Source organism: Labrus bergylta, chromosome 14 (genome assembly GCF_963930695.1).
Source record: "Labrus bergylta chromosome 14, fLabBer1.1, whole genome shotgun sequence".
Lineage (NCBI taxonomy): Eukaryota > Metazoa > Chordata > Actinopteri > Labriformes > Labridae > Labrus > Labrus bergylta.
In genome coordinates this window covers 26,263,075-26,281,444 of record NC_089208.1, presented here as the reverse complement: position 1 = coordinate 26,281,444, position 18,370 = coordinate 26,263,075, and the positions used below count along the sequence as shown (strand labels likewise).

General features: G+C 39.4%; 1 protein-coding gene across 2 annotated transcripts in view; it reads right to left on the bottom strand.

The window, feature by feature from the left end:
• LOC109980795 (protein turtle homolog B-like) overlaps nt 1-18,370 on the bottom strand; it is a 133,935-nt gene that overhangs the window by 79,020 nt on the left and 36,545 nt on the right. For both annotated transcript variants that reach the window (XM_029276505.2, XM_065963065.1), the window contains exon 3: nt 11,640-11,786. In XM_029276505.2, the coding sequence (XP_029132338.1) occupies nt 11,640-11,786 (147 nt within the window). The remainder of the gene's footprint in view (nt 1-11,639; nt 11,787-18,370) is intronic.

Below are 18,370 nucleotides of genomic sequence, written 5' to 3'. Positions count from 1 at the left end.
ATAAAACAAACCTTGAAATAAAAAACCCAGGAAAATGTTTTTCTTTCCCTTTTGAATGATTTGATGGTCTTCAGGTAGATGAAGTGGCAGTAGATGAGTATTAATACTATATTTTGATCATAAACATATATTCTATGATACAGATCTTTCTGTGCAGTTGATTTTTAGATGATCTGCAGTAGCTAGAGGAAATAAAGTAAACATATTCATATCAAAGACCAATCCTGGAGCCCATTGGCTAATGATTGATGACAGTTAGCCTCTGTAGTGACTGACAACTTTTCAGGATTTTTGGTGCAGCGAATAGTGATAAAAGACATAATTGTTTGCAGTCCAAATATCAACCTAAAGACTGAAATGGAGTTGGAGCTGAGAAGCAACTTCTCAGATCAGGTTGTTAGATCTTTTTTCTCTCTCTCTCTGGTTAATCAATTAAATGCAAAATGTGGAAACATTGCACTGCACAGATGTGATCACATTAAAGTTAAGCAAAGTGATCACATTAAATTAAATTCCTACCCTCGAAAAATACACTACTGTGATTGGCTGAATAGGAAGGAGATATCTGAAAGGCTACAGACAATACCCTGCTGAAAGAAATACATTCATGAATCGAACCACAGCAGGGGAGTCTCAAAAATCCAATACACACAAATGCAGTGAGGTTCACGAATGACAAACAGTTTGTAAATGCAGACTGAACAGTTCGTATATAAATGTAACAAGATACAAATGTGTTTTTGATGAAAATTTAAAATACTTTAAAATATAGATGTATATCTATATTTTTGGATTTCTACTACATATACTAAAACAATAAATATTTGTGTATGATTCAGAAATACGTTTGTGAATCTTGTTTTTTTTACATTTATATACAATCATAAATATTTGTGTGTGCATTAAAAAAATATAGTCATTCATATATAAATCACAAAAAACATTTGTGAATCCTTCTGTGTGTGCATTCATATTGAGAATCATCAAACTCCATATTGCTGCAACACCTGTTGGTTTGCCGTTTGCCTGGCAAACAGAGGGGCGTCCAAAACGGCCGTGTGGGGGTGCATTAAAACCACCTACCTTCTCTGGTCCAAACAAATCCAGAGCATTCAGGACCAGAATCTAAAGTTAGAAGGAGGACATACTGGCTGCTGCATTGTTGTCAGAGAAGCCAGCACTTCAACATTGCATGTTTCCTTAATGTCTGATAATATAGTAAGCTCATTTTATCATTTAAGTCAGTAGATATCTTACATGTTAGACCTTTAACTACAAACTCCACCACAAAGACATATTTAAAACCATTTTCAAAACCACTTCGAGTGTTTCTGTATGAAACAAAAACCATCTTCAAACTATGAAAATATGTCTGCAGAGCCTTGAAAAGTGCTCACCTTTACTGTTTGCCAAAGCAACATCATTGTCATGTGAACTGCAGCTGTGAGCCAGTACTATTTTTACACCTCTCCTCAGTGATGCGTTCAAGGACGCTTTGGCTCCCAGCAATTGATAGCCAGCTTTCAAAAAACATTGCATTAAGATACTACATTAAGAGATAAACTAAATAAATGTAATATTAATAGTGTGAGTTTTGCCTTGAGTCAACTGTACACCCAACAAATCGAAAGGTCACTATTAACAGAAACATGTTGTGGTGGACAACTTTTACAAGCATTCTGAAGTAGATTTGTTCGAAGTAATGCAATCGTTCTGTGTTGCAGTCAGACACTTGCAAACTCTAAAGACTGCAGAGGATGAGATGCATTTCATAAATCTCCAGTAGCAGTGATAACCAGCACAGGGTCAGAATATCATTGACTTATTCTGAGCAGTGAGCAAATGTGACAAGCCATTAAACCTTTGGACTAACCTGCTCCACTGGAGGCTGTAGCATAGAATAATCAATTACAGCACAACATTCTGACTTAATTCAGTGTCTATATAAGTACTAGAACATACATCGCACTGTAAACCATCGACAGATGATTTTCATGGATTCACAACATTTGAAATGCAATAATAAATGCAAGGAGGGAACATCACAAAAGGATTTTGCAGCTTTTAAGGTTACTTAACCTGTGGAAATGAGACAAAAAAGAAACCATCAAACTCTCCACAAGGGAGCAATGAAACTGAACTACTGAGCACACAGTATCTCAGTGCTTCAGTACTGCTGGAAAATTCAGACATATATTTATGCTTAGATGTGAAACCCGATCATTATCAGTAAAAAAATAAAATAATGTGCAATGTCCTACGTATGTGAATCAGGGGGAGACAGGTTGTGAAAGAGATGGGCAGTTCATGGTGTTATCTGCGACCTCAATCTATTCCTCGTGAATTTACCCCTCCGCCCTTCACAGCATGTGGGAAGTTGGGTTAGGTAGCTATAGCCCAACAGCAGGACTATAGCTGCCTACATGAGTGACTACATAAAGTTATAAGTACAACATTCACCATGATGTGTTTGCCAAACATAACCTAAAGAGACCATTTTACTTCACTGGCATGAAAAGGAAGAATTCATGCCAATCTGTATGCGACCTTGAATGAAGCTCGTAGCAAAGTGACGGTATTTGAAACAAAGTGATATTTGTTGGATTACAAAAAAGACATTGAACCTAACTTTTTGCAACAAATCATGTGACTGTCTCTCTCAGGAAACATTGAACATCAATGAAGTTAAACTCACAGTATGTAAAATCCACCGCCAGTGGGCTCTCAATCAAAACAATAACAAAGGATGATGTCGAGGCTGATGGGGAATCATGGGAGTGGTTCTCTCTGCTACCGCCCTTACCCCCCAACCCACACAGCATCACATATAGCAACAGTAAGGTAGCTTTCAGTAGCAGCTCTCGCTTCCTTATGCAGCCGTCTTTGACGTAACTGGTGTTTCCTTGGCAACAATAACCTTTTTGTGTCTGTCATGGCGGCTGCAGTGACAAGACACATGCCGTTACAACTATAAAATTAAGGATCTCTCTGGCTTTGATTACTGTTTGAAATATTTGAAGTAATGTAGTATATAAAATACAATACTACATGTTATACCTTTAATACATAGAGTTTGGACACACAGCAGATTGCAATGAAATTCAAAGAGGTTGTCTGAGTTAGGGGGACGTTTTGACAGACTTGTGGGTCTGTAGTCCTAAACTGCAGACTACTTCTTCTAAATGACCTTGGCTTCCTGCAAAAGGAGCTGTGGGCAAACATTACTTTCAGATTTATGTTTAAAGACTCAGTAAGTCAGTCTAAGATGCTTTTGTTGTAGTAGAGCCTAAGGCCTAATGAATAACATATCTGGTGTGAAAGACGGGAAAGTGACTTTGTGAGGGCTCTTTATTCTACAGGCGTGTTATTGTTATTGCTCAGTAATCTGTTTATCTGATTTGTGTCTGTTGATGCACAGTGTTAGACGGGCAGATGGTGAAAGAGATGTTGGTATTCCCTCTGGCCATGTTTTGATAGTGTTGTGAATACTCATGCTGAGCTGAGCTGTGACCAAACACCACCCAAGCCCCCGTCTGCCTGCATGGTGGGAGTGTTTTTCCACAGCACAGCACGCTCACCGCAGTCTGCACCACATCAGCCGAGCTAATATGAAACAAGAGCAGGTGAGACTGGGGACCATGCATCTACAGTAACACTGTTACACAAAAAAACATAATGTTACAATCTGTTTTGAAACTCTGCAATTGAAATGATCATTTTGGACGCCAAAATGACAAATCAACAGGTGTTGCAGTGATGGAAGCGGGCAAGTAAACTGTTTCAGATAGAAGTGATTATACCCGACATAAAAAGCCTCTGCATGTTTCTAATAAGCTCCACGAGCAGAACGTGCTCAAACTAGGATCAATATTGGAGATGCTTTTGAAAAATGGAGAGAGGTTAGAACACAGAAAGAATTCAAGACCGATGCAGAGCTGGATAAACACTGAAGCTTTACTGTCCACGACATGGCAACCTGCCGCACAACCACTCTAAGGAGAAGGGGTCTGGGGGACACAACTCAGACAATTTTGAACTGCAATACCCATTTTAAACACTAGGTGTCAGAGTAACATAATGCTCCTTTAAAACTTTCATATACCAGATGAAACAAAAATCTAACATGTTCTTTAATCAAGATATGCTTCATAAACACATGAAACATATTTTTATAAAACTTTTTACAAAAAAAAATATTAGTTCATAACTCTTCAAAAGTTGGAAAAGTCATTTATTTTAAGGTCTTTGCTCTTTTATAAAACGTAAAGGTGTTTAGATTGTTTCATCCCCAATAAAAATACAGTATAGGTGTATCTTTGCTTATTATGGACTATCTTTAAACGCCTCATTTCCTAAAAATCTGAACAACCTAAAGATATGTAAGCTTTGGGACGTATACTCTATTCATTATCTATTTCAACATGATTTTTTAAAAATGATTTCCTGCTGCAAGTTTGCATCCGCTTGCTTATTACCAATTTGTTTACTATCACATATAAGGCAATGTAAATAAGTCCTAAAATAATCTTCCATTTAAAATTAATCTTACACAGGATGATACAAAAAACAATGTCCCGCTTTCATAGGATTCAGATGGTAAGAAGAAACTTCTTATATTAATATAAATATGTGTTTTATCTCTTTACATGTAAGAGGTGGATAGGTTCATCCATGCAGCATTTTGTGTTGGTGATTTGAAGTCTGCATTCAGAGAGTGTTAATCCAACAGGGGGACAGGCAGTGGCCAGTGGTCATGTCTAAATCTGTTTTAGACCATGACAAGGAGAGGACACAGTGACTTCTCTATCCCCTTTCTCAACCTGTGCTCACAGAGACTCTGAGGTAGAGAAAGATGGAGAAAAGGTTGAGGTGTAGGGAGGGTGGCGGGAGGAGGAATAGAGAGAGGGGCTTTTGTACAGCATGCAGCACTGCAGAGTTCTGCTGCAGAAAACAGGGATGGAAAGCAGTGCTGTGCTGGAGCTATTTTTGGGGGGAGCAGTAGCAGACTAACCCTGGGAGATATGAACCTTGCTTCCTTGGCATCACCTCGTGCTGGATCTGGGCCTGCACTGCGTGAGGAAAACAACATGAGTCTAAATCCCCTTAAAAGGGAAAGAAAGGAGACAGTAATGTCCCGAAAGAGGCGAGAAACTGCAGACAGTCCACATCCTCTTTCTATTATTCGAATTTCCAATAACCTTTGATTATCCGCTGAAACTTCAATACAAATAAATTAAAGGAGAGCGCGAGTTAACCATTTGAAAAGAGGCCGTCTGTTTATTACACAATCCTGTTCACACTGATCTAAAATTAATAAATGTTTTATGTATTAGCCTGTTTAATCTAAAACTTAAACAACAACTTGCACATTTTGTATCATCACATAGTGTGTTGATGATGTTCTTATCCAAAGTTATGTGCAGTGTAAAATACAGTGAAAACCTGTAGACAGCAGCTCACCATAGTCAAATTGTAATTAGCATAGTCTTGTTTAATATGAACAATTTGTAACTTTTTCTATCTAGCTTATAGTAGTAGTTACAAGGTTGATCTAATAGTAAAACCTCTTCCAACATGCAGAATAGCATCCCTCCCATGTCCACAGATCGCCTGCTCATAGGACAATGCAAGTTTGGCAACGTGCCGCAGTTCTTTTGAAAGAAGTGCATACAGCAGCTTTACAGTTTTGTTCTACTGTACTGTTATCGTTGTTATCATTGTCTCATGTTTAGCAGCTTTACCAGTTGCAGAAATTCATCTAACCAAAGTCATGTCTCAGGCTTGCACACAAATAAATAAATAAATCCATCTTAGGCCAAAAGTTGTCGCTACAACGTGCTGCAGTCGATAGCAATATCAGGTAATATGACTTTACCTCGTCAGTCAACACCAAATGTACTGCTTGTCAACAAATGCACATTGTCTATGAGGGGGAGTGGGGGGAGGCATAACAGCACTCTGTTTAACAACAGTGCAGTTGCACTCAGATACCTTTGGTGGGTGCCAAAGCCCACCAAGCAGAATTCCTACATATTGTTGCTTTAAACTGAAAAAGCATACTGGCTGAAGCATGACATAGACAACTTTTGTAACTTGTGGGTTGTACATATTTTGTGATATAAAGCATTTGAAGTGATTCAACTAAAAAACATCAGGATGAGAAAGAGATCTACTGTTAAGGCACGGAATGTCCTTTGCATTTTGCTCATTCATATTAAGAAAAACTGCAAAAATTAAAAAAAATGTAGAAAGTGCTAATAAAATCGTTGCTCTGTTTCTACATTCAGAATTGTTTGGGAACATTTTATGTGTCTTTAAAAACAGAAGTCTGAAATTTCTTATCATAGACATTCAAGGTTATTTTCATCTATGTTGTGAATTATTATGGTTTATTATGAAACATCACATTTCAGCTTAGGTTGTACATATTATAGAGATATGAAGCATTTGAAAATATTCAAAGACATAACATCACAATCTGCAGAAATACGAATATAGTATGCACCCAAACTCATCTTTGTAGGTCCCTATTGGTCTACTTCCTGTTGTGCAGTAACTGCTCTGGTAGCTCTTATAATTAAGGCACATGGCTTGCACCATAATTACATAATTCTAACAAACACTCCCTCCTCCTGCTCATCCTGTTCTCTGCTCTGACTCTACTGGGAACCAGTTTGAGGGCGTAAGTTCACAGGAATGAAGTATAGGTGTCAATTTTTATGGGAAAAGCTTCAGAGCGATATATCACTCTCACCCACAATCTATATGCATCTCACCCCAATCTATATGCATCACTTACTTCTTCAATGATGACAAGCCTGAGTGCTAAAGTGCTGCGAGTAATCACTGACGACTGCTGATGTTTGACAACGATAGGGAGAGAGGTGGATTGCAAATGGGGGTCTATTTATAGCATCACTGCTGGAGCTTCATGCAGCATGGGCATGTAGCAGAACCGGTACCTTGAAGAGTCTGTCACTGCAGAGACTAAAAATATCAAGCCACACTTGTGTGAGGAGCTGGAAGACCTCCTGAAGGACTAAACACACTTTGAGTATGAGGTGACGAGAGGGATCATGCATGATGGGAGTCACAGGTAGCACAGCTTTACCTCGGAATGATGTACTCCAGCAGTGATGGTAGCACTAACAGGTTCACTGTGGTTGACTAATATCAGTTACCTGCCAGCATTGTTTTATTTAGCAGATTATCCCAGGTGCTGATGTGATACTGTCCTCTCTGGCTCCACATGAAACCTTGATAAAATGTTAGACCAGATGTATATATATATATATTTATATATATAATAGTAAAACTGTATTTTACAGTTTTTCTCACCTCTTAATAGAGCTTTTGAGGGTGAGCTATTCATCATCTCAGATCTTGGATCATTTGCATCAAGGTGTTTAGTCAACCACAAAGGAGCCGGGCACATTTTGGATTAAAGTTAAAGATTAATGTAAAAAAATGTATTCAGGGCTGGGCAAACTTCCATTCATCATTAATCATAGGTGTTGATTTGTTACCTGGACATTAATTTAAAAAATGATTATGGAAACATTAAACTTCCGTTAAATTTGGTTTCTGTTGCAGTCCAGACCAACTCAAATTAGATGACCTTCTTTCGCTCCTGAATCCCTCCCTGAGACTGCAGACACTGTTGTTCTCCCTTTATTTAACTAACACATCAGTGTCATGGTGGCCATGGAAGGGGAGAGAAGAAACCTGTCCCGTTTCTACTCAGGCTCTCATTGGCTAAAGTAGCCTATAGGAACAGTGCATCTAATATCCTAATTGGTCAAATGAGATGTCAATCGAAAGGTCAGAGTACTTTAATTAGCACAGAGAATGCATTGAAAATTGGGAATGGTGGCATGGGGCATTTTTGTTGGAATATTATGACCAGAAGAGCACAGTAGACCTTCAGAGAGACTTGTTTATTCAATGATGGTCTGCAGTGGTTATGGCTGCTGTGTTTGTAGGATCTTAAAAAGGTTTACAGAATCAGAATCACAAGAATCCTAGCTTTCTGATGATGTACGGTGCAAGTGACACTTGTACACAGCAGTTGTGTAACACTGACTGCGAAACTAAGAAAGACAGTTTATTTCTTCAGCACATTTGAAATTAAAAAACTCTTAGATGATCCTCCTACACTTTTTAAATGTACCAGGAAGCTTTGGGGATTCCACCACGACATCTGAAGCCACAGGTAATGTGATTCTGTACTTGCATTACATTTGAAACGTCTTTCGGTTGGTCTTAAGACATGACAGGTGCTATGAGAATGCAGTCCATTTTACTTTAGCACAGTGCAAACACACTTCTTCTGCCAGCACAAGACAGGACAACATGCTTTATCCGTTCTTCCTGCCACCGCCTCCCTCCTGCATGTCTCTCCATTAAAGGATCTGTATTTCACTGAGCATTAAACTGAACATCCCTCCTTAACTTCAGCAACCTCACCGTGCCTGTCAGTGAGGCGGGACAGCTGCTACGCTACCTTCTGCCCTCCATGTGAACTTTGAGAGAAGCTTAAAAAGTTTACTACAAAGGAGATTTCTCTGAAAGCTTTTTGGCTTGCATTACTTTTATCCGTAATGAGAAGGATTTGTTGCTCGCTGTTTGAAAACAAACAGTTGGCCCCTCCTCCTCAGCTTATCGAGTGAAAGAGAGCCAGACAGTGAATGAAAAGAGCGAGCGTTGTGAGCAAGACAAATGTGAGAAATAAAGCCAGATTTTCTTATTTTCATTAATGAAACATACACACTGCAGTAAGGTTCATTAAATGAAACCACTCACACAATTAAAGCCACTCACATACTGCTCTGGGTGTGTCTTGTATATCAGTTCCTCATATATGGTTAACAGACGTTCTGGCTGTTACCGAGGGTCTCCCAATACCCAAAGGTTGACACCCACAAATGCCCAAAAAACAGCCAATAAAGAATATACAAGCAGGGGACGGTGTCTCCTGCAGATAAAAAAAACAACTAAAAATCAGTTGTGTCACAAATTAAGATTAAGAGGGATTATTTTTTAAAGGTCCAATCTGTAGAGAATAAATTAAATCATAACATAATCTTACTATATGATCAGACATTAAGGAAACATGCTATGTTGAAATGATGCTCTCTGTCAACAACGTAGCAGCCAGTATGTCCTCCTTTTAAGTTTTCGTTTCCGGTGCGCAATAGTTTGTGTTTGTTTTGACCAGAGAAGAAGCTGGCACCCTCACAGGCTCGTTTTGCCCCTCGCCCCTCGCTTTGCCATGTAAACGGCAAACCAACAGATGTTGCAGCGATGGAAACATTCAAGCTAATCGGTTCAGAAATAACTGATTCTAACCAACCTAAAAAAGCCTCTGCATTTTCTACTAAGCTCCACGAGCAGAAACGTGGCAACACCTAGGATACATATTGGAGATGAAGAGATAAAGGAGATGGAGTGAATCTTCAGTGTCCGTGACATGACAACCTGCGTTCACATCGGCTCTAGGGAGGAGAGGGGGCCGGGGGAGACAGCTCTCACCAATGTTTTGAATGTGGACTGCAGTACCCATTTTAAACACTAGGTGTCAGAGTTACATATTGCTCCTTTAAGGGTCTGTGTCAGGTTTATAATAAAAACTGCATGAAAAACCAGATTATCGACCCTGTAAATGCCAGGGAATCTCAATGATTCATTTGTTGTGAAGGTACTGGGGGGCATAGGAGGGTTTCTCACCTCAAACGGCTGTAATTAGCATTTAAATTTTACTGGTGTCTATTTCATTTGCATGTCAAGTCGCTGAAATGAAGGGGTATGAAGTATAGGTTTCTTTCTACTTCAAGTTTAAAAATTCATAGCAACAAAACAGCATTCATGCAAATATTTATTGCAACAACCAGCAGAGATTCATCTACAGCATCAGGCTGTTCAGTGTGCAGTGTTCACTACACAAGCCATGTTAAAGGTTACTATCTCTAAACTAGTGCTGTTGGTTTACTGTAAGTTTGTTCACATACTGACCTCACACACCCACGCTGGCTGATTCCTACAACTTCACTGACATCCAGCTTTGTCGTTTCCTCTTTATGGAAAATCTGAAACTCTGTAAACTCATTCACAGATCTGATACAGAATGTATTTAATTTCCTGGCTATTTCCCCACTTAAACACATTTCCTATTAAACAGAATCCAGAGGGAGGAAGCTGTGATTACAGGAGGATGTACAGTACATCTCATTTGTGAAGCCTTGTAGTGGGATCCTGTTTCATTAATGGACTGATACTGTCAACCTGCAGCTTGTTGGGGTTTTTTATATGTGATGCCCAAAAGTTATTTGGAAAAATATACTGTATACATACAGTATGTACAGATTTACATTTTTTGATTGATTGATATACTCAGAACTAAGAACTAAGCATCCTGTAATCCCGTAAGAAATGAAAAAAGCATTTTGCACTTAATGCTGTTTCTTTGAACTCCTCGAGAAGAGCTGCTGCTTGTCTCATAACTTCCAGACATTTGATGGCAGATTTATCGCTGCTTTGGAATAAACGTTGTCTACAATAAAAAAATATAAACTCTCTGACACTGCTTTGACCAATGTTGACTATGAGAGTAGAACTTCATCAGTCACTGATTTGTTATCGAGACTCGACAGAACATCAGAGGAGCAACAGACATGAAGACAGAGAGAGAGAGAGAGAGAGAGAGGGAGGGAGGGAGGGAGAGAGCTGGAGAGATAGGGGGAGAGAGAGGGAGAGACGGAAGTGTGAGGCCCTGAAACACTACTGGGAGAGAGACCAAGTCAAACTGATGAAACTAAGCTAATGGGCCATGACCACAGCACCGCATTTAGTGAGTCTGTTACCACAGCAACAAGCATCATCATTTGCTGTCTGATTAAGTGTCTCAGTGATCGGTTGAGCTACCAAGTGAAGGCAGAGATATTTCTGTTGGTAGTCCCCTAAGTGTGTGGGTTACTTATTTTACACTCAGGTGTGTGTTCTCCAGAGAAGCTGCAGGTGATGGAGTATGAAGATGCTGCAGTGTGCTGCTCAGAGAGATCTTTGGCCAGCTTTTGGTTGTCAATGTAGACTGTATAATTATTGTTTTGTAATGTAAAATCGCTCATTTAATATGTACTACCTTTACTTCTGCGTATAGTGTGGGTGATGATCCTGGACATGTCCTTCTGCCATGATACAGCTAAACTGATAAAGCCTCTTGATAAGAACGGGGCATTACACTATGTTGTTAGGTGTTGTAGTTTTTGTTCTGTGCAGGTTGGAGCCAAAAATGGTGTACCTGCCCCTTTCTGGAGAGAACTTGTGACACTTTAAAGCGTGTTTAATAGTGAAACCAGTTAATCACTGCATCCCTCCAGATATTAATGTTGATTGCGTTTGGTCTATTGAACTTGAAAAAGCATTTAAAAGTCATCACCTTAAACTCAGAAAAAAGTCATGGCATGCATGATGGCGTACCATTTGAGTAGAAAGAAGAACATGTGAATTGGAAAGAAAAAATCAGAAACATCTATACTGCAGAGTATAATGACAAAGGCTTGTTGTAGTTTTTGGAAAACCATCTGAAAGTTGTGATGGTTAAAGTGTACAGTATGAATAAATGCATTTCTGTTGGTACCCACCGTTGACGGTTAGATGCACCCAGCTGCCATTGTGGAAGGTGTCATACTGCTGCTCCAGCATCAGCACCTTACACTCGTACCAGCCCTGGTCGTCTGAGCGCACGTTGTCTATCCGCAGGGAGGACTTGCCGTGCAGACTGGCCCGGCCTGAAGGACGGGAGAGAGAGAGAGATGATGTGTCAGCAGAAAGAAACACAGAGAGGTGAAGAGGATGGGTGGGTGAATTTAATAGAGGAGGGGAGTGGAATGAGTAAGAGAGGAATGAATTAAGAGAAAAGAATCGACAGGTGAATATTAAAGAGAAAATCAACCTTTGAAGAGTTCAGGTATAAATATTCAGAGAGTACACTGCAGTGTGACAGAAGAGGTGACTCAGGGCAACATCACACTGCATAAGACATGTCTGTATTCCAACTATTGATCTAAGTGATGCAGTTTTTTTTCCTCTCATTTTAAACAGTTTGTAGCGGGCTTCTGATCCACAAAATATGAAGAGCATTAAAATGTCACAAAACTGCATGCAGCAGCACTGACTTTATCTCTTCAAAACATCACCACAGTAACTCTGATAAATCATCATAAGGAAGTGATGAATGATTAATACCAGTATGTTTATGTTTATAATGAATGTTATGATATGAGGATATTTAATGCTGTCTAACTAATGTTGCCTAACTGATTTTTAAATGGAACAAAATGCTTCCATATTGTTTTGTTAAGGTACCAAAACTACTTAACAGGGTTTACATCTTTAAAGGAACAATATGTTACTCTGACACCTAGTATTTGAAATGGGTACTGCAGTCCAGATTCAAAACACTGGTGAGAGCTGTCTCCCCCCTCCATAGAGGAGATGCACATGCAGGTCTCCATGTCACAGACACTGAAGCTTCAGTGTTTAGCCAGCTCTGCTTCTGTCTTGAAATTTTACAGCAGTAAAGTAACAAGGATCGAAAACAAAAGTATATCTCTATAGATTGATGATTACAGGAAAAAAATATACTATTTCTTTTCACTTTGCTAAGGGGTTAATGCATGGGTAAAAAGTGAACTCAATCAAACAGTCTTTTCAAAAACACTCAGACTTGTGTGGAACCATAATGCTTATACTATTACATGTTTATTTAATACAAGGAATGTGTTACTACAAAATGCTACTTATTTAAAAAAAAAGTTAATCCAAATAGTACCTGTATGTAAAAACTACAAAGATGTTTTTATCACTTTGTCTTCATAAAATGATCTTGATTACTTTGAAGTTAACTAATAACTCAAATGGATTGAGTTCTCCACAATCAGGTGAAATACTATGTTTCTAAAGAGTCCAATATTCAGAAAAAAGGTGCTTCTGGAGTTTCCAAAAATAGTAACAATTTTATAACCTTGAGTTTCTTGTTGTATAGTCATGCGAACACAACATACGGGTAGTATAGAACTGGATATATGCAGTGAAATCTGTCACTTAAGCCTCAGTGCATCCTCATCTCCATGTGTGAGGTGGTCTATTTTAAAGAAGCACTAAGGCAAGGACAGGTCATTACTCCCTCTGAGGAGTGGGACGAGTTCACACAGGAGACACAGTCCATCAGAACAGATATCTGCTGTTTTAACTGGCTGAGGAGACAGTCAGGCGTAGCTGTATTTTACTTTGAAAGATCAAAAGCTGAATGAGGGGGGGATTGATGATGTTGCTAAGGGCAATCTGGCAACTGGATCATAACAGATGGGGACTGGCAATAAGGGCTAAACAAAGGGCTTTCAGGGAGCACACGCAGGCTCCAAACACCAGCATTATCAAAGCCTGAATGTCCCTCATTAATCCGCTCACTCCCCCCCCCCCTCTTCATGGGTATTCCTCTCTAATTTTTGTTTGCCTTCTTAAATCCCCTCTGCAGCATGACACACCAGGTAAACATATCAGCTGCACCGGCGCTGTCTCAGAGAGTTAAGGTAGAAAGTCAAAGTGATGTTTATTCCCCAGTGTGTGTGTGTCAGTGTGTGTGCTTCCTGTGAGTGTGTGTGTGAGTATGTGTGTCCGTCCCGGTTAAGCTATTTATATATCAGATTATATTTGTCCAGCTTCAAAGCCTGTCTGTCTCCTCTCCTGGCTGACTGAAAGGACCTGAAGAAAAGACTGTGTTACTTAGTATTTAATAATGTGTGTACCTCCACTATACACTATCTCACAGTTTGACTGAGCATAATCGGTTTGTCTAAACACTGCTACATGTCCTTTTTGGATTTGATTAATTCAAGCATTAAGTTCATGAAAAAGGACTTAAGCATTATAAGTGTGTCAGTATAAACACTACTCTTACTCCCACAGAGTCAGTACGACTACATGGTGTTAAAAAAGTCATACTCATACTGTTCATACTCAATGGGACATCTTACTGAGTATGTAGTATGATCCAAAATCATTCCGAGTATATGAAAAATACCCGGATGTGTACTAGATTGGCCAGAATTTTTATGTAGTAAATGGGAGCTACTGGTCATAGTAAACCACTTACACAATGCGCTGCGGCTCTCAGGCTGCCCAATCGCTGAGCTCGCCAGCCAGTCAGCAGCTTAAATGAAAAGGCTGTGCGGAGCATTTTACACGTTACCACATGATAACGTAAAATGTCTATATGCAGTTGTGTTAGTAACAAACGTTAGAAAAGCATATAAATGTTGAATTATATTTACTGAGCAAGGGTCGCGCTTAGCTTGGTGCTAGCTCATCGAATGGCGCTCTGAACAGAAGAATGTTGCATAACCCGTATTTATGCAGCTAACAGTTTACTAACGGTTAGGTTAGTGTACTGTTTAAATATTTTGAGTATGTAGGAGGCAGTATGTAGTATGTGGTTTCGGACACATCAATAATCTTCCAACTGAAATCATTACACGTTAAACTTGGACGAACACACCTGGAGAATTTAGGTCTTGCATGGACCCAAACTAGGTAACTAACTAACTACTAACTAGGTAGAATTTTTGAATGGTCGTGCATCCCGCCCTCATTGTCCGCTGGCAGCTGGGGCCACCGCTGGCTGCAGCCAGTTCAGCAGCCGAGACATAAGGCCTGCTTATCGGCGGCGGTGAGGACGAGGAGCCGGGGCCGGCTCGAGCTGGGGCGGACTGGTAGTGTCGGTGCTCTCACTGTTTGTCTATGGACACAGACATAGAGTCTGTTTTCTGACAAGAATTTACTAATTCCTTCTGGAAAAAATCTCGGAATCAGTTGAGGAAACGGCCTTATGTGTTGAAGTAAATATGTCTGTAAACCTGACCTTAGTGGGAGTGGCCTGCGGTGCTGTGCATTCTGGGATTTGGTGTCTTTCATCCACATGAGCCAAAAAGACACTTTCCGTCTTTTCTCGGCCAAGAAGGCACCAACTTCAAAATGTATTTCACATTTCTACATATATGACCCAATGTCAATACAGATTTATGTTTCAACAGGTGAAGTATCCCTTTAACTGCCTAGAAAGAAGTGAGAAGAAAACAAGACAAAGGCATCAACATAGGGAGTGCTAGAGCGAGAACCACTCACTTTGGACAGACGAGGAGATACAGTGTATGTTATGTCAGCTGAAGGAGTTAGTTCTCCGTTAGACTTACAACCAGTTTGCAGCTTGTTAGCTTGTTTGTCGATTGATTGGTATGCAACATCAACTGGAAGACAGTCCAATAGTAACTAGCTGAAAAGGGGTTATATCGCCACCTACAGTACCAAACATACTTCTGTCATTAAAGCGATTCTCTCCATGCATTAGGACAGTAGTTTACTTAAAGGGCCTAATCAAGCTTTAACCATCACTCGACTTAACTGCACGTAAACGTACTGACTGTGTAAGCAGTGTTTAGTGGTCCCTCATTTTTTACATGTGGCGCTCTCTTTGCAACCAACAAATTTGGGACAATCCAGTGCACGTTTCTCTAATTTAAAACTTAAACAGTTTAATGAAGCAGTGTGATATAAACCACAGGACTTGATTGGTATGTTTAAAAGTTGTAAAAATAAACTTTCTGTATTTGGATTTATACTGAAATTCTTTCACTGAAATGTCTTATTGGGCTTAACAACTTTTAAAAGGCGCCCTTGGAATTAAGTAGTTTAAATTACAAACTTGAAGATATTAGACTGGCTACCTTCCCATCATGCTCCTGGCAGAAATGAAAAAGAATAACAACCAGCTGTGGAGCAGCTTTGAAGCACTTTAAGGATGCTTTCTGATACATGAACAATCTGTTAATGAGTTTGTTTCGGTTTCTGGGTAACTTTTTGTTTCTAATTTGTTTCAATTTCACAAACAAATTTGCATCAATTCTGAATTTGCAGCATGTTAAACTGCTTTGGCACAGTTCTGACAGTCTCAGAAAAAGTTGTGGCGCCAGATGGCCAGAAGCAGTTATTTTGTGCACTCCATGTACAGAGGCTATGGTCCTTTAAGTGTACAGCCCACGTTCATCCTAAACTGCGGCTCCTTTCCCGCATGTCACTGCCCACTCTCTCATCCCTTTTTCTGACTCTAGCCACTGCCCTATCGATAAAGGCATTTAAGGGAAGAAAACTGTTTAAGCCTGTTTTGAAGCCTGAACAAGAACAGACTCTTTGTATGTAAGTTACAGATGATGGTGTCAGGCAAACAGCTGAGAATCACTTTAATTTGAATGACTTTATTTCTGTCTAAAATGAATATTGATCCCGCCAATCAAATGGTTGACAGACTGTCTCGCTTAGTAACGAAAGGCAGATGTCTTCATTGTCCTCCACTTAATTTTTGGGATCACAGAATTCTGTTGTTTTCTTGTCATCACAGTTATTTATGCAACTGCGGTATACATTAATTAATTAAGTTATGAATTAATAATAACACTCCACAAGGTAAGATATACAACCAATACCAACACAGCCCCCCCTCCCTAAAAGGAAAACTACACCAATAGGAACAAAGACATCCACTTCATATTAGTTCAGTTTACATACATAAGATCCAGTTCATAAACCAATACATCACATAAAAAATAGAGTCTGAGACATTGATTAAGTTACTTTTCTCATCCTTTCCCACATTTTAAAGAGATATTCATTTCAGACAAAGCAAAAAACTTGATCCCACCTCCCTCTATCCCATTTTTTGAACCAGGCGCAGTTTCGGCAGATGGCTGTTCATCATGATTCTGGTTTTTCCCATGATTTCTGACCCTTTGAATGTATATAAGTGCTCATGATGGATTAATGTTGGTTCTTCATAATATAGCAATGAGTAAGGTCTTTTACCTGCTCTTTTGTAGAATAACAATGGTTATTCTTGTTAAATTCTGTCTGCTTGCCCAGAAAACACACACATGCACTGCTCACACAAACAGCATCATACCCACAACCCTTATAATGATGTATATCCTATTCTCCACCAGAGGCTGACATGGCCTCCACGCTCTGTGCCCTCCGAGGTCACCTCCTCTTCTATTATCAGAATAAATCTACAAAACAACATCAGCTGTACAGTATGAGGCTTTCTGCTGCTCTGTGCGCTGTCCACATTTTTACACCTCCAACAGAAAGAAAAATCTCTTCTGGAGAGTAAAACATACGAGTGTCACTTTTGCTTCCACTTCATTACATTTTTATTTTCCTGTCAGTAGATATTAAAAATAAAAGGCTGAACAAAAAGCAGAACATTTATCAAGGTAGATATAGTTTCATTTGTATGAAGGTTGTCAAAACTTGTGATACTTTTTGATACATGGTTTAAAACAGTACAATCTCTGTTTTTTAAATGATCGAAGTATTGAAAAATGATTTAAACTAATTGGACAAAACTGTCTGCCTCATGCATTTCAATGGTCTGATCTTAGTCATAATTTTAGATGTCTTCACTAAATCCCAAGAAGGTTCACGTCTAACAGTGTGTCACTCCGTCTTATTTCTCTACTCAGTCTGTAGCGCTGAACCCACGCCTCAAAGGTTCCTTCTGCAAACGAATGTTTTCAAAAAACTAACAAGTATACATTTTAATTTTTAAAACACACTCAGTGTTCAAAGCCGGGAAAGAACATGTCATCCAGTGCAACACTGTGATTCATTCATGTGTTTTCAACAGTTTGGGACTACAAAAGAGCTCTGTGGTAAGATCAGGAGGATTTGGAAACATTTGCAAAGGTACACACAAGCATTACTTGTTGTGGAGATGGTGGTTCCATTCTGGATGTAGTTCCATGTGAAAGCACCCTTAGTCTTTTATGGACTATCTGCACACACTGCCTTCAGTAGCTCATATCTTCAGCCAAACTATGACCAACTGTAATGAAATATAATGCTAAGTGAAGTTTTTAAATCTGTACCTATTATCTGCCTCTTTCCAGGTCCAGAATTATGGAGGCTGTGCTCACAAATACAACAAGTTGTTAAAGTATTTTGGGTGAGCTATCAGAACGCTCATTTCACCAAATAACAGGAAGATGGATTTGTAGAAAGAGATCAAATCTTTGAAAACGTTTTGGATGACATGCAGCCCAACATGCATTGAGAACTCAAGAGTTATTATTTGGTGGCCTTATGGCAGTGAGGTAGGATAGTCAATGTTACATAAAGTGGGACATCATGTCCTCTGGATAATGTCAGTAAATTCCAGGATAATACAGACCTTTCTTCCCCCTTTTATGGACAGCATGAAACGCAAACATCAGGGGATCATTTCTGAATCAAATGATCAGGTATGATTTTAGCCCAGTGGGAA